The 15,991-nt window shown below is 43.8% G+C and overlaps 1 protein-coding gene across 1 annotated transcript in view; it reads left to right on the top strand.

The window, feature by feature from the left end:
* Myo7b (myosin VIIB) overlaps nt 1-15,991 on the top strand; it is a 64,805-nt gene that overhangs the window by 32,742 nt on the left and 16,072 nt on the right. The window contains exons 18-24 of the mRNA XM_051202320.1: nt 156-250; nt 5,903-5,987; nt 7,449-7,667; nt 9,117-9,287; nt 9,399-9,605; nt 9,759-9,914; nt 13,438-13,565. Of these exons, the coding sequence (XP_051058277.1) occupies nt 156-250; nt 5,903-5,987; nt 7,449-7,667; nt 9,117-9,287; nt 9,399-9,605; nt 9,759-9,914; nt 13,438-13,565 (1,061 nt within the window). The remainder of the gene's footprint in view (nt 1-155; nt 251-5,902; nt 5,988-7,448; nt 7,668-9,116; nt 9,288-9,398; nt 9,606-9,758; nt 9,915-13,437; nt 13,566-15,991) is intronic.

Below are 15,991 nucleotides of genomic sequence, written 5' to 3'. Positions count from 1 at the left end.
AAATAAGTTTGGCATTAGGGTAGGATACAGTTAGAGCTCCTTCTGATCCCCATCATGGAGTCTGGGACATAACTGACTTCCAGAGACCAAGACCTGGTCCTGAGCAGGGCAGTGGTGTGAGGGAGAGGTACCAACATGACGTCACCTATCCTCAGGACCATCAGGACACAGTGCTGGAGATCCAGAGGAGACTGGCCCTGGATGGAGCAGCAGTCTGCATTCAGAGAGTCCTTCGGGGACACAAATACAGGTGCCTGCCCCACAATTCATCCTAAAGTTTGGATTGCTCTGGCGCTAAGTGTTCTACAGCTATTTGGAGACCCCAGGCCTAGCAAGTTCCCTATGTGTACCACACTCACTTAACCTGGAGTGCAGGCAAGTCATCCAGCACACCATGTCCCTCAGGCAGGCCTGGGAGACTGAGGCACAAGATCTCCTCAGTGGGGACACTCAGCTATGTTGAAATTCTAATGCATTACTGGAAAGACACTCCATAAGCAAAAGGTATCTGCCTTAATCTCATCTTTATGTGTGTCAGTATACATCACACACACACACACACACACACACACACACACACACACACACACACACACACACACACACGGTCTTGTTGATGATTTCAGCTGCCAGCCAGCCACCATGTTTTCTGTCAGCCTCTCACCTGAATGGAGCTTGCCAAGTAGACTGAATTGGCTGCCTGTGACCCCAGGGATCCCCCTGTCCCCACTCCAAGGCACTGGGATTATAAGTACACACTACTATGACCAATAGTAAACTCAGGTCCTTGTAGTTGGGAGAGAAGCAGTTATACATTACATTTTTAATGAGCTATATAAACACAATACCTAAACAAGAGGAGAAATATACTTATCACAAAATTGACCTTAAGTTTGTATCATTAAATGAAAATTCATTCCAAAACAAAGTAATCATTTCTATACCATAATCCCCTTTTTACCTTTAAAAAGAGATTGGTTGTGGTCATTAACCATTTATAACCAACCCCATTTAAGCGAAAACAAACATTTGTAAACAATATTTGGGAATTTGGGCATCATTCCTTCCAAACTGCTTCCTGCTGGTAGGTGGCACTGTCTTGGGGTTCCTAAGAAGATGCAGAAATCCTAGCTGTAGTGATCTGCAAGGCTGCCTTGTCCCAGCTGTTTTGAATGTTGGATCACCTGGGACACTGCTTCAGGGGATCTTGCTGACCAAACCATGTTAGTCTTGAAGGAATCCACAGCTTTTCATTTTCTGTGGAAATAAAAATAGAAATTCTTTTCCCCAGTAACCTGTTTTTAGACTTAAATTTTGAAGTCAAAGCATTTTTAAAATATATAAATTGGAATAATACATTTCTTTGAACAATTGTTGCTATTTCCTCAGCAGTCAAACAACACAAAGACAACACAATACCATACAGTATCCAAAGTCTCTGTGTGCTCTCCATCTTTACATGGCTTTTTTATTACTTTATTTCTTGTACTTTTTTTTTTTTTTTTTTTTTTTTTTTTTTGAGACGGGGTTTCTCTGTGTAACTTTGGCTAACATCTCAATTAGTGGCTAACATCTCAATTAGATATAACCCAATCCCAATACTGAAAGTTTCATTTGGTGACAAGATATAGGCAGTTGGGTCTCTGTATTTCCCATTGTTTGGTGATTTCAGGTAGATCACCTTCATATATGTATGTTTTAGGAAGTTTCTACTGTATTTATACAGCCCCTCAAATGACCTCTATTTTAACTGTCTCTCTATATTCCCTCCCTTGTCCCCATCTTCTATTCACCTCACCACTTGATTCTCCTGTCCCAGTCCCTCACCCATCTATCAGTAGCTATCTATTCTATTTCCCTTTCCTAAGAAAATGTATCTGCTCCTCCTCGTTAATTACTCTAAACCTAACCTCTGTGGCTATATGGACTGTTATCATTGACTTGGTTATCATTGACTTAGTAGCTAATATCCACATACAATAATTCACATATAATACAAACCATATTTGTCTTCCTAGGTTTCCTCACTCAGAATATTTTTTTTAATTTCATATATTTACCTTCAAATTTCATGATATCTTTTTTTTAATGACTAGGATATTTCCAGTTTTTGGCTAGTATAAATAGAGTAGAAATGAACATGATTGAACAAGTATCTCTATAAAAGGAATGAAGAATTCTTTGGGTATACACTCAAGAGTGATATAGCTGAATCTTGAATTAAATCTATTTGTAGATTTATTTGTAGATCTATTTGTAGCCACTGATTTCCACAGTGGCTATACAAGTTTGCAGTCCCACCAGCAATGGATGAGTGTTCCCCTTACTCCACATCCTCACCTGCACGAGCTGTCACTTGTTTTATTGATCTTGACCATTGTGATTGGTGCAAGATAAAATATCAAAGTAGTTTTGATTTGCATTTCCTTCCTGACTAAGAACATTTAATTTTTCTTTAAGAGTGTCTCATGCATTTGGTTTTTCTCTTTAGAGAATTCTATCTAAATCTGTACCCCATTTTTTAATTGTGTTATTTGTTTACTTGATGCCCAGCTTTGGTGGGGTGTTTTTGTTTGTTTGTTTGTTTGTTTTTGAGTTCTTTATATACTTTGGATATGAGCCCTCTATAGTATGTGTAGTTGGTAAAAATCTTTTTCCATTCTGTAGGCTGCCCCTTTGTCCAAATGATGGTGTTGTTTGTCATAGAGAAGCTTCTCTGTTTCATGGGTCCCATTTATTGATGATCTTAGTGCCTGTGCTATCCATGTTCTATTCAGAAAATCTTTTTCTGGGCCAATGAATTCCCCACTTTCTCTCCTGTCATGTTCAGTGTGTCTGGCCTTATGTTGATGTTTTTGATCTATTTGGAGTTAAAGTTTTTGCAGGGTAATAAGTACGGATATATTTGCATTCTTCAATATGTAGCCATCCAGTTTGACTAGCACCATTTGTCAAAGATAATGACTTCTTGTCCCCTCAATGTATAGTTCTGTCTTCTTTATAAAAAAAACAAAAAACAAAAAACAGGTGTCCATGGGTGTGTGGGTGTATGACTGGGTCTTCAATTCAATTTCATTAATCAACACGTCTATTTTTATGCCAATATCATGTTGTTGTTATGGTTGTTTACTATAGTTCTGTAGTACAACTTGATATCAGACAGGATGATGCATCTAACAGTGATTTTATTATCCCAGATTGTTTTAGCTACCATGGGTTTTCTGTGTTTCCATATGAATCTGAGAATTGTCCTTACAAGATCTGTGAAGAATTGTATTGGAATTTTGATGGAGATTGCATTGAATTTGTAGATTATTTTTGGTAGGATGGACATTTTTACTGTATTAATCTTACTGATCCATGAGCATGGGAGATCTTTCCATATTCTGATACTTTCTTCAATTCTGTTCTTCAGAGTCTTAATGTTTTTCATCATAAAAGTCTTTCACTTGTTTGGTTGGTTCGTCTTTCTAGGCACTATTGATATTACAGACTAGTTAGATGGGTAGTTTTTTTTTAATTTTTAAAATTATACTTATACACTTATTACATGTGCGTTTGTGTAACACAGCATGTGTGTGGAAGTCAGAGGACATCGTTCAGGAGTCATTTCCCTCCTTCCACTATGTGAGTCTTAGGGAATTGAACTCATGTCATCAGACCCCACAGGAAGCACCTTTACCTGCTAGATCATCTTGCTTGGCCCGTTAGTTCTGATGCTGGGACTGATCACACACTAAGCTTGGACTCCGCCACTAAACTACATTCCCAAGCCTTTAGCTAACTTTTTTTTTTTTTTTTTTTTTTTTTGCCACATAGGCAGTACTGTGCATAGGATACTTAGCAGAACTCCTGATCTTCATATACTAGACATCAGTAGCATTCTTGCCCACTCCTCTAACACAGCAACCAGAATCTCATAGACTTTGCTGAATGTGCCCTGGGGGGCAGCTACCTCAGACCGCTGCTGTGAACACCGGAAGGAAGCTTTGCTTTGTGGTGCTTTGGTTGTTACCTTGGCTGCCTTTTAGATCATGTGGGAAGTTAGTTCCACGCTTTCTAGTATATCAAAACCTAAGCGGTATAGTCCTTTATATAAAACAGCATTGCAAGGCATGGTTGTACATGACTATAATTCCAGAACTCAGAAGGCAGAGGCAGGAGAATCATGAGTTGAAGGCCAGGCTGAGCAAAACCCCGTCTCAAAAAGCTTTTATTTTATTTTATATTTTTAATGTATGTGTTTTGCCTGCATGCATATATGTGCATCATGTGTATACCTAGTACATGTAGAAGTCAGTGAAGGGCATGGTTACAGATGATTAAGAGCCACCATGTGGGTGCTGGGAGTTGAACTCAGATCATCTGAACGTTCAACGAGTGCTCTTAACTGCTGAACCATCTCAATAGTGCCCCCCCAATAAAATGGCACAATATTGACACATATAACCTAAACATATCCTCCTGTATGAATCAACCAATATCCAGATGATGTAATACAATACCATGTCATGCAAATAGCTATTAAACTGTATCACTTGAGAAACAGTGATAAAAATGAAAGTCTGTGCAGGCTCAGGGCAGGTGCAGTCTTTCCAAACATTTCAGTTTGTTGTGGCTGAGCCTGCAGCTATAGAGCCTGTGTGTACACTAGCGGGCTGACTGACTCACTCTCTTTGTGTGTCTGTCTTTGTCTCTCTGTCTCTCACTGTGAGTGTGTGTGTACACTAGCGGGCTGACTGACTCACTCTCTTTGTGTGTCTGTCTGTCTCTCTGTCTCTCACTGTGAGTGTGTGTGTGTGTGTACACTAGAGGGCTGACTGACTCACTCTCTTTGTGTGTCTGTCTGTCTCTCTCTGTCTCTTTGTCTCTCTGTCTCTCGCTATGTGGTGTGTGTGTGTGTGTGTGTGTGTGTGTGTGTGTAGACTAGACAAAGTTCAAACAGCCTGATGTAATTGTTCTATACCGAACCCACGAATAATCGATATTGAAGTTCTTTGTATGGTTTTAATATGACAGAGGCAAACTATTCTAAACCTAAGAAATTCATCTGCAAAAGTATTAAAAGTGGTAAGAAAACACACAATTGAGTACGAAATAAAAGGTCTATGTGGGCCAAGCTCACTTGAGAGGTCTCTGGTCTCTGGAGCCCTGCTTCCAGACTCTGTGTCCAGCCCTGGGTGGAGGGGCTGGCAAGAATTGACACTGCCTTCTCAGATGACTGAGGCTGTGTCAGACTGACAGTGAAAGCTAACTAGGACACAATGTAAACACCAGATGGGTGTATCATCCTGACTATAATTTCCGCTTTAGAAGTAGGAGATGAGATCTTCAGAGCAAATTGGTTGCAAAATTAATCATATCAACAAGATCTGGGCTTGGTTGAGAAACTCACAGACTGGAAAGGTGGAAGACTGGCGATAATTGTTATATCCTCTTCAGGCCTCCACATATATGTATACACAAGCATATGGGCCTACACACATGCAAAAACACATGCGCACATACACATGAAAACAGAAAAAGAGAAATGAAAAGGTGGTAATAGATTGGGCTCCTTCATATATCCCATCATTCAAAAGTGTGGGGAGTTATTATTTATTTATTTAACTTTAGCTTTTGCTTGGGGGTTTTTGTTTGTGATGCTTAGGACTGAACCTAAGGCCTCCCTTATACTAGACAAATGCTCTACCACCGAGCTACGTCCTCAGCCCAGAGATGTGGATTGTTAATAGTAAATCTCAGTATTCTAACCTGCATGTCCATCTTGTGGTCTTGTAAAGGCTTCCGGGCCTGATATTTTATTATCCACCTTTGTTTCCAGATCAACCCCTTGGCTCCTAAGCACTTTGCAGAATGTAGAAGAGTTATTTAATGCCTCTAATCTGCATTTTCCCTCTAGGAAGGAGTTCCTGAGGCAGAGACAGGCAGCTGTGACTGTTCAGGCTGTGTGGCGAGGCCAATGCCAAAGAAAGAATTTCGAGCTGGTGAGAGAGAGCTTGGGAAGATGGGCCCTCTGGGGCAGCAGAAGACTGACCCATGAAAGACCCGTCATTCATGATTGTTTCCCTGAATTAGATCTCCCAGGCAGGAAGCGTTCCATTGCGAACTGACACAGAATACAGATTTTTAAACCACCAGACACCGGCCCTCCATCTATTCTGTTCTTCTCATAATCTCATTTGTGGGGGGCTCAGAATGTTCCCCTCCAGAATTTTTGGTACCCTCCCAGAGCTGGACTGGGTTGCTGGCTTCTCTGCCCTAGTGTGGAGTCAGTAGACTAACCAGCAGGAAGGGCCTCACATTGCAAGCTTTCTTCCTCCTTTGCTTTCCACCACAGGCCCCAGACGGTGACCCTGCTCTCTGTGTATCAGAGTGGCCATCACTGCATTTTCTTGGGCCTTGCTTGACCCCTTGTTCTTGTCACGGCTATGACTGTAACTGCAGCGTAAGAGGGTCACATCAGCAGCTGGCCCCGACTTTTGGCACGCTGTGCTAAAATAGTATGTGGTAGTAGCCGACAAGAATGGAGGAGCCACTTGGGGACTTGTTATACGGAGAGCATTGTTTTATTAAATATTAATCACTCTGCAAGTAAAGGAACTGAAGCAAGAGGCTTAACTAGATTTGCTCAGAAGTGAATACATCTGGCATCCATGAGTCCGTGTGACTTTCAAACCCTTAGGCTGGGCCACTGAATCTGTCTTTGATTACCCAGCAGGCCCATCCTGGACACCCAGGGACCTCTGTGGCCTGGTATAGATTGGCTGTTCATCCATTTCTTACTCTCCCATTTAAAAGACACCGCCCTGCCTTAGTGGGCTCACACAGGAGCTCATTGTCCAGCAATCCGGTGAACTCGGCTGGTTATTGTAAAGCCCATGCCAGTCTACTACTTATGCTGCATTAGATATTTCCTTGTTGCAACAACAAAATGCCTGATAAAAGCAACTTAAGGAAGGAAGGGCTTATTTGGGCTTACAGTTCATTATGGTAAGGAAATCATGGCAGCGGAAACATGAGACTGCTAAGTACATTGCTTCCACAGTCAGGAAAGAGAGCAATGCATTCCTACACTCAGCTAGGCTTCCCTTTTTTTATACAGTGCAGAAACCCAACCCATGACATGGTGCTGTCCACATTTAGGGTAGATCTACTTACCTCAGTTAGCCTTACCTTAGAAACTCTTCACAGACAAGCCCAAAGATCTGTCTCCCAGGTGATTCTAGAGCCTTCCAAGTTCACAGTCCATATACGCTTTTTACCAGGGGCTTATTCAGTGCTTATTTGACTGATGGGCTCTTCTCCACCTCACAAGCACGTTAGCATGTATGGATACTTGTAACACCAGCACTGCACCAAAAGCCAGGTGACCAAATTACATTGAGGATCTCCGCTCTCTCAGGAAGGTGTCTTGTGGTAAATCGAATTATCTTCTGCTCCCACAGATCTTAGTGGGCTTTAAGCGCCTGCAGGCCATTGCCCGGAGCCACCAGCTGATGAGACAGTTCCAGACCATGCGACAGAAGATAGTGCAGCTGCAGGCCCGTTGCAGGGGCTACCTGGTGCGACAGCAAGTCCAAGCCAAGAGGAGGGCAGTGGTGATCATTCAGGCACATGCCAGAGGCATGGCAGCCCGGCGGAACGTCTGGCAACAGAAAACCATTGTAGGTGGTCAATTGGTATGAAGAAGAGGTGGGGCTGGCTGGGCCAACAGGGAAATTGATGAGCAGCGATTAAGAGTACGTATGAAAAGTACTTTAGAATATCCAACATTCTCAGACAAAGATGATCATCCCCTTAAAGGTACAGGGAATAGGGGTTAGATGTGCTGAGAGGCGCTGTCCCATGAAGAAGAGCAAACTGTTCAGGAGGCAGGAAAGACCAACATTCATTTAGCATGTGGGAGACTGAGAGAACTGGGGCCAGTAGATCAGCATCAAGAGACCCTTGTATCCTTGTATTCGGGGCTAGGGAGAGAGCTCCATTGGTACAGTCCTTGTCTCATTAACTTGATGACATGAGTTGGATCCCCAGAACTCACATGAAAAGCCAGATATGGTGGCCTGTATCTATAATCCCAACACTGGCAATATGGAGACAGGAAGATCCCTGGAGGTCACTGGCCAGCCAGCCTAGCCTACTGGGTGAGCTGTCAATGAGAAAACCTGTCTCAAAAAACCAAAAAGCTTACAATGTAGACAGCTCCTGAGGAACAACATAATGGTTGTCCTCTAACATCCACACACATACACACAAACATAAACACCACACACACACACACACACACACACACACACACACACACACAGAAAGAGATGCATTTTAAAATCTCACTCTTGCAAGACCTCATTCTTTATTTCCTGGCTCATTTGGCAAATATGATGAGGCAAAGGAATGGAATAACATTGGCTTTGTCTCATAGACACACATGGGTTCTACTGCACAAACGACAAGCAGACCATCTGAGAGGACAGACCCTCGGACCATTGGTAGCTGCAAAGCACTTGGTCATGCTCATTAGTATAGGTCCCAAGGCTTTCCCTGTGGTCCCTTGATAAAATGAAGGGACTGAGGGGGCCTGAGTGGTGGCTTAGCAGCTGGTGTCTGGGTTCCTGAAGTTTGTGGAATGCCTCTAAGCCAGTGACCACAGCTCTCCTCCCTGATTAATACTGAGAAAGGAAGAGCCCTGATGAATGGTCTCCACTCATTCTAGATGTTAAATTGCATTATTGGGCAGAGTATGTGGCTCAGTTGGTAAAGTGTCTGATATAAGGGCCTGAGTTCGAATCCCCAACATGCATAAAATATCCAGCCACAGTGACATTCACCTACAAATGCAGCACTGAGGAGGCAGAGACAGGGCCCTCCCTGGGCTAGGTAGCCAGCCAGTCTCACCAAATTAAATGGAGAATGATTGAAGAAGACATTCATGTACATACATGTGCACAATCACAAAATTATTATTTTAGGGGGGACATCTTGATTCAGGCCAGTGATAGCAAGATGAGGGTCACTAGGCTTCTAGAGTGCTTTGCCCTGTGGAGGTAGGCAGAGTTGAACCCTGGAGGCCAGCCCTGCGTGCAAGTGACCTTCTCTCTATGGGCTGTGTATAGGGACCTCATGTTATTCTGACGAATGAGCCGAAGGATCGGGGTGCTGCTCCTGACAGGAAGCGTCAGTCCATCTACGACACCGTCACTGACACAGAGATGGTGGAAAAAGTGTTCGGCTTCCTCCCAGCCATGATTGGAGGTCAGGAAGGCCCAGCCCCAACACGCTTTGAGGTAAGATAGCCCAAGCAGGGATGGAAGGAACCTTCTTGGGTTTGCGGGGCTTGTGGTCAGATTCCATTGACTGAAAGCTCGGCCTATGTCCTCCCTGTTTGGTCCTCTCAGGACCTGGAAATAAAGACCCAGAAACTGCCTGAGATTGACCTGGATACAGTGCCTATGACAGAGATGCCTGAGGATGTGGATGGTCTGGCTGAGTATACCTTCCCCAAGTTTGCTGCGACTTACTTCCAGAAATCAGCCAGCCATACACACGTCCAGAAGCTCCTCCGATTCCCACTGCTCCACCATGAAGATAACACTGACCACTTGGTACCAGCTGTTCACTGGTTTACATGTAGCCCAGCCCCACTCCCTAACCCCAAGCCCAAAATTTGAGCTGTGGTTCCAAGGGAATAAGCAAAGAGCCCAGGTCACCATGGGTTCCAGCACTGAAATCAACCAGGCTTTCTGTTCATTCTCCAGGCAGCTCTAGCTGTGTGGCCTATCATCCTGAGGTTCATGGGTGACCTCCCAGAGCCAGTGCTCTATGCCAGGAACAGCTCAGTGATGCAGGAGAACCATGACAGGCTGGGAAAGGACAGTGGCGCTCAGGATCTAAAACACAATGAATATGCCCAGGTATGTGGTGAGGGCAGCAGACAGGTGTCCACCAGAGAAGGACCTAGGAAGCTAGGCAGAAGCATCATCCCCTGAGCCCAGTGTCTGAGACTTAAACGGCATCTGGGAAGTCACAAGTCAAGAATGACACCAGGCCTGGGGATCTGGCTCAGTTGGTAGAGTGTTTGCCTAGCATGAACAAAGCCCTGATGTGGAACATACTTGTTATTCCAGCACCCAAGTCCCAGAAGCAGGAGGAGCAGGATGTCAAAGTCGTCCTTGGCTATATAGAAAGTTGGAGGTCAGAGAAAGATAAGGAAAATAAATAGGGTTGGGGAGATGACTCAGTGGGTAAGAGTATTTGCCATGAAAACCAATGCCAACTCCCCTGAAACCAAGCCGGGCACAGTAGCTTGAACATCTAAGCCTGGTGCTTCCTCTCTGAGGAAATGGGAAATAGTCAGAAGACCCTCGAAGCCTGAAGACAGCCTGGTATGTACAGTGGTGATGAGGCCCTGTCCCAAAGAAGATAGAAGGTGAGGATTGATGCCTCAGACTGTCCCCTGACTTCCACACATGCACTGGCCATGCACAATCCTACACATACACCACACACACACACACACAGAGAGAGAGAGAGAGAGAGAGAGAGAACAAACAATCCTACATATACACCACACACACACACACACACAGAGAGAGAGAGAGAGAGAACAATCCTACACATACACCACACACACAGAGAGACAAACAATCCTACACATACACCACACAGAGAGAGAGAGAGAGAACAAACAATCCTACACATACACACACGCGTGCACACAGAACAAACAATTCTACACATACACCACACACACACACACACACAGAGAACAAACAATCCTACACATACACCACACACACACACACAGAGAGAGAGAGAACAAACAATCCTACACATACACACACGCGTGCACACAGAACAAACAATTCTACACATACACCACACACACACACAGAGAACAAACAATCCTACACATACACCACACACACACACACAGAGAGAACAAACAATCCTACACATACACCACACACACACACACACACACACACACACACACACACACACACACACCACCACCACCACCAAACAAAGCAGGTGCCACTACTGAATGATAGCCCACTAGATGCCAGGTGCTTGTCTTCATTTAATCCACAGGTGTACCAGTTCTATGAAGTACCCATTATTGTGTTTATCAATCACAGTGAACTGGTATGCAGGAGCTGATTTAAACCCACTCTGCTGAATTCAGAGAGCAAACTCCTTTCTTATTCCTTCCTATACCCGGGATTGAACCCTAACCCTGGTGCATGCTAGGCATTTTGAGCTGTGCCCCCAACCCAACATGGAACAAATTCTTGATCCATGATCTGTCACTCCCTCTGACGGAACTGGGGGGATGAGAAGATGGCTAGTCTGGTAACAAGCTGTTTCATGGAAGTAACAACCTGAGTTCAAGACCCCTAGGACTCTCATGAGAAGCTGGTTATGACTGAGACTAGAGAGATAGCTGAGCTGCTTTCAGCAGCACATACTGCTCTTCCAGAGCACACAAGTTCGATTCCCAGCACCCATATCAAGCAGTCCACAAACACCTATAACTACAGCTCCTGGTGGACCCAACACCTCTGTCCCCTGTGGGCATCTTCACTCATCTGTACACATTCACGCACAGACACACATAATCAAGGAGAATTAAAATAAAAGCTTCTGTTTAAGCTGTGTATGGCAGCATGTGCCTGTAACCCTAGCACTGGCAGGGTTAGGAGTAGAGGGCAAGAGGACCCTTGCATCTTACTGGCGGGCTAGCCCAGCAAAGTCAGAGAACTCTAGGTTAGGTGAAAGACCCTGTCTCAGAAACGAAAGTAGAGGGGCCTGGAGGGAGGGCTCAGCAGTTAAGAGCTCTGGTTGCTCTTCCAGACTTTGGTTCCCAGCACCCACTACCTATAAACACTTCTAATCCCAGCTCTATGGAATTCAACATCTTCTGGACTCTTTGGGCACAGGCACATAAAAAATAGTTTAAAAAAAATAATACTGAGAAGTGATTGAAAAAGATCCCTGATATTGACCTCTGTGCATGTATATCTGTGCCCTCACCCCACCACACACAAACATACACACACACACATGAACACACACAAATGCCTATACACATATTTACATATACACCACTTAAAAATATTTTACAGCACCTTTTGATCAAGGCCTCCTCAAGGCCCAGTTTCATGCAATGAACTAACCTAAATCCAAAGAAATTACTTAAGCATGAGTGACAGCAGGCAGGGGTCCTCTGTAGTAGTCCAGGAGTCACCATGTCACAGACTCAGCATGGGTACCTATGAGGTCCCATGTTCTGGCTAGCCACAGAGGAGTCTAAAAAGTCTCTGCAGACCTGGTCTCATGGACCACCCAGAGCCACTGAGGCTTCCCAATCTCCAGAGGCATGAGCTCCACCAGAGTGTATTATGTAGAGACAGCTGTGTAACAGGTCACCTTGAAGCACAGCAGCCTAAGACAGGGCAGATTGGTTCTTTCTGAGTTGGGGGTGACTGGTTGGTTCTGATTCAGGGTCTCTTTGGAAGATGCTGCCAAACTGTCAATTTTCACTGGAGTAGTCTGTAGGCTTGACCTGGGTCTACTCCCAGACCATGGACAGTATGTCAGTCCTGGCTATATGGTGCCTGTCCTGAGCTATCTGAGAATTCTCAAACATGGTTTTCCTTCACACCCAGTGATCCGAGAAGGAAGATGTAGCATCTAGTCTTGGAAGTCACATACCTTATGAGACAAGGGCATAGCCAGAACGGAAATGTCAGGAAATCACATTGGAGACAGATGGCCTTCCTAGGCTGGACTCCAGAAGACAATCTAGCTGCAGCTCTGTCCTAAAGGGTGGACATACAGACACTGGACTGGCTTTGCATTCAGTTTTCTTCCATGCACAGTTTTATTACACGTAGTCCAAGCAAACCCTGCCCACACTCCAAGCCAATGTTTCACACTTAGTTCCTGTACCCAAAACCAGTTTTACCCAGACAGAGCTGGTATCTGGCAATGAGTTGACCTCAACCAGGCTGAATCTCATACTGAGCTCTAATTTGGGCAGCAAATTCTCACAGTGATGCCATCATGGCAAGGTGCATCCTCTGCCCCCACCTGTGCTACTGGGTTTGTAAAGTAAGCCAGAAAGTGATTCAACATCAAAGATAAATGCTCTAGCCCTGGTGGCTACAGGGTCAACCACATGAGCACTAGCATTCCTTGGTCCCCTGTCTGCTTCTACGGAGAATAAGCAGCTGGGACAAAGGGTCCTGTGATATCCTTCATGGAACTGAAGTGGTCCTCATGGATCACTGGCCAGATGCACCCAGCTAGGTGTGTGTGTGTTGGCTCAGTATTAGATCAGTGCAGGCCATTCCTTCTATCCCATGCATCTGTTTCCTCCTTGGTAAATAGGGATGGTCACAGCTGTGCTAACAGCTGTCTGTGGACTTCTAGGTGGCCAGAAAGCTGAACACCGGTGAAGACGCATTCAAGCCTGATGTCCCTGTCTCAGAAAGACCCATGACTAACCTGGAGAAGGTGCACTTTATTGTGGGCTATGCCATCATGCGTCCCGGCCTCAGGTCAGTCTCTTCCCTGGCTTCTGTTCAGTGTTTTCAGCCACTTCACTGGCACTTAGCCCATGGTGGCATCATCCTTATCGTCTGCCTTGAGGTACCAGCTCTTCTCCTACTCTCCAGCCTGGGCCTCTAGGTCTCAGCACAGCAGATGTTAGAGCCACCCAGGGCTCTCTGTTAAGAAAATCATGAGAGGCTGCAGGGATGGTTCATTTTGGTAAAGTGCTTACCACACCTGCATGTCAACCTGAGCTTGATTCCCCAGAGCCCATGGAGAGACAGAGAGAGAGAGAGAGAGAGACAGACAGACAGACAGACAGACAGACAGACAAAACTGTGAGCTTGCAATCCCTGTGCTGGGGAGATGAAGACAGGAGGGTCTCTATGACTTGCCAGCCAAATCAGTGAGTCCCTGTCCCAAAACATCAATAAGTAATGTGGAGAGCCACCAAGGAAAATTCTAAAAGCCCACACATTCCTGGGCATGAGAGGGAAGGGGAAAACACACTGGGCAAACATAGTTTTTGAGCTTTTTTTGCTTGTTTGTTTTTGTTGCTGTTTTGTTTCGTTTTTGCTGGAGAGAGGTTTAGTATAGAGTTTATTAATTTTTAAGATTTTTTTTAAAAACACGGTTGAATTTTAATATGATTCTTCCTGTAAGCCTTGGGATTCATAATTCGTATGCCTGTAGAATATAACAATTACTTTTTAAAGTTATTTTTCCCAGACATAATTATTTTTATTAATTATGGCCAAACATTGTCTTAAAATAGGCTCATCATGGGCTAGAGGATCATTCACTTTATTTTGCTTTTTAATTTTCTGAGGCAGTGTCTTACTATGTAGCCTACACTGGCCTGGAATCCATGATTTTCTTGCCTCAGTCTCCCAGGTGCTGGGATTATTCTGGGTCTGGGTATTCACACTAGAATAGACTACAGGACCCTGTAAATGAGAAAGTTTGTCATTATATTATATATGTTAAAATATATGTATTTAAGCCAAGTGGTGGAAGCTCCTGCCTTTAATCCCAGCACTCAGAGGCAGGTGGATCCCTGTGAGTTTAAGGCCAGCCTAGTCTACAAGAGTGAGTTCCAGGACAGCCAGGGCTATACAGAGAAACCCTGTCTCAAAAGACAAAACAAAACAAACGTGTGTGTGTGTGTGTGTGTGTGTGTGGTGTGTTTATAATATATATATATATATATATATATATATATATATATATAGTGCAATTTGCTTTATAAGAATTAGGAGTCTGGGTTACCTCACTCAGGATTATTTTTTCTACTTTCATCCATTTACCTTCGAATTTCATGATAATTCTTTTTAAATTGAGTGATACTCAGTTTAAATGTACCACGTTTTCTTTATCTTTCCTCCTATTGATAGAGAGCTAGGTTGTTTCCAGTTTCTGGCTTTTATGAAAAGAGAGCATGGTTTCAAGTGTCTCTGAAGCAGGATGAAACATCCTTTGGGTAGATGCCCAAGAGCAGTACACTTGAATCTTGAATTAGATATATTCCAAGCTTTCTGAGGACCTGCCACACTGATGTCCTTAGTGACTGTACAAGTTTGCACTCCCACCAGCAATGGATGAGTGTTCCCTTTACCCCACATCCTCATCAGCATGAGCTGTCATTTGTGTTATTAATCTTAGCCATTCTGGCCGGTGTGAGATGGAATCTCACCGTAGTTTTGATCTGCATTTCCTAATAGCTAAGGATGTTGGACACTTCTTTAAATTATTCTAGATCATTTGTATTTCCTCTTTTGAGAATTCTCTATTTAGATCTCTATCCCATTTTTAATTGGGTTGCATGTTTTCTTGATGTCCTGTTATTTAGTTCTTTATACATTTTAGACACTAGCCTGCTATCAGAAGTATATATAGTTGGTTAAAAAAAAACTCAAGAATAGAAATGGAAGAAAGTACACAAACTCATGAAATTTAAACTGCTGAATGAAAAGTCAGTCAAGACAAAAATTGAGGAAGGGAATTAAAACTTTTCTAGAATTAAATTAAAATGAATATGTAACATACCCATAATGAAGAGACAAGCTCATAGTACTAAGTGCTTACATTTCTTTTAAAAGATTTATTTATTATGATCTCTGGTTATGCCCAGAAAAGGGCATGAGATCTCATTATAGATGGTTGTGAGCCACCATGTGGTTGCTAGGAATTTAACTCAAGTCCTCAGGAAGAGCAGTGAGTGCTCTTAACCTCCAAGCCATCTCTCTAGTCCTTCCTAGGTTTGTCTTAATCTAGTAAGTTGACAAGCAGAAGCAGACCGTATACCCCCTCTTTTCTCTCTGCTGGAGGACGTGACCATCTTCAGGGTATGTCCTTCAGGGAGGACAAGAAAAGTAATTTGAAGTAACTGTGAGGTTGGGGGAAGGAGCGGATTGGCTTAAACGTGAGCCAGGGA

Source organism: Phodopus roborovskii, unplaced genomic scaffold (assembly GCF_943737965.1).
Source record: "Phodopus roborovskii unplaced genomic scaffold, PHOROB, whole genome shotgun sequence".
Lineage (NCBI taxonomy): Eukaryota > Metazoa > Chordata > Mammalia > Rodentia > Cricetidae > Phodopus > Phodopus roborovskii.
This window is presented reverse-complemented; position numbering and strand designations above follow the sequence as displayed.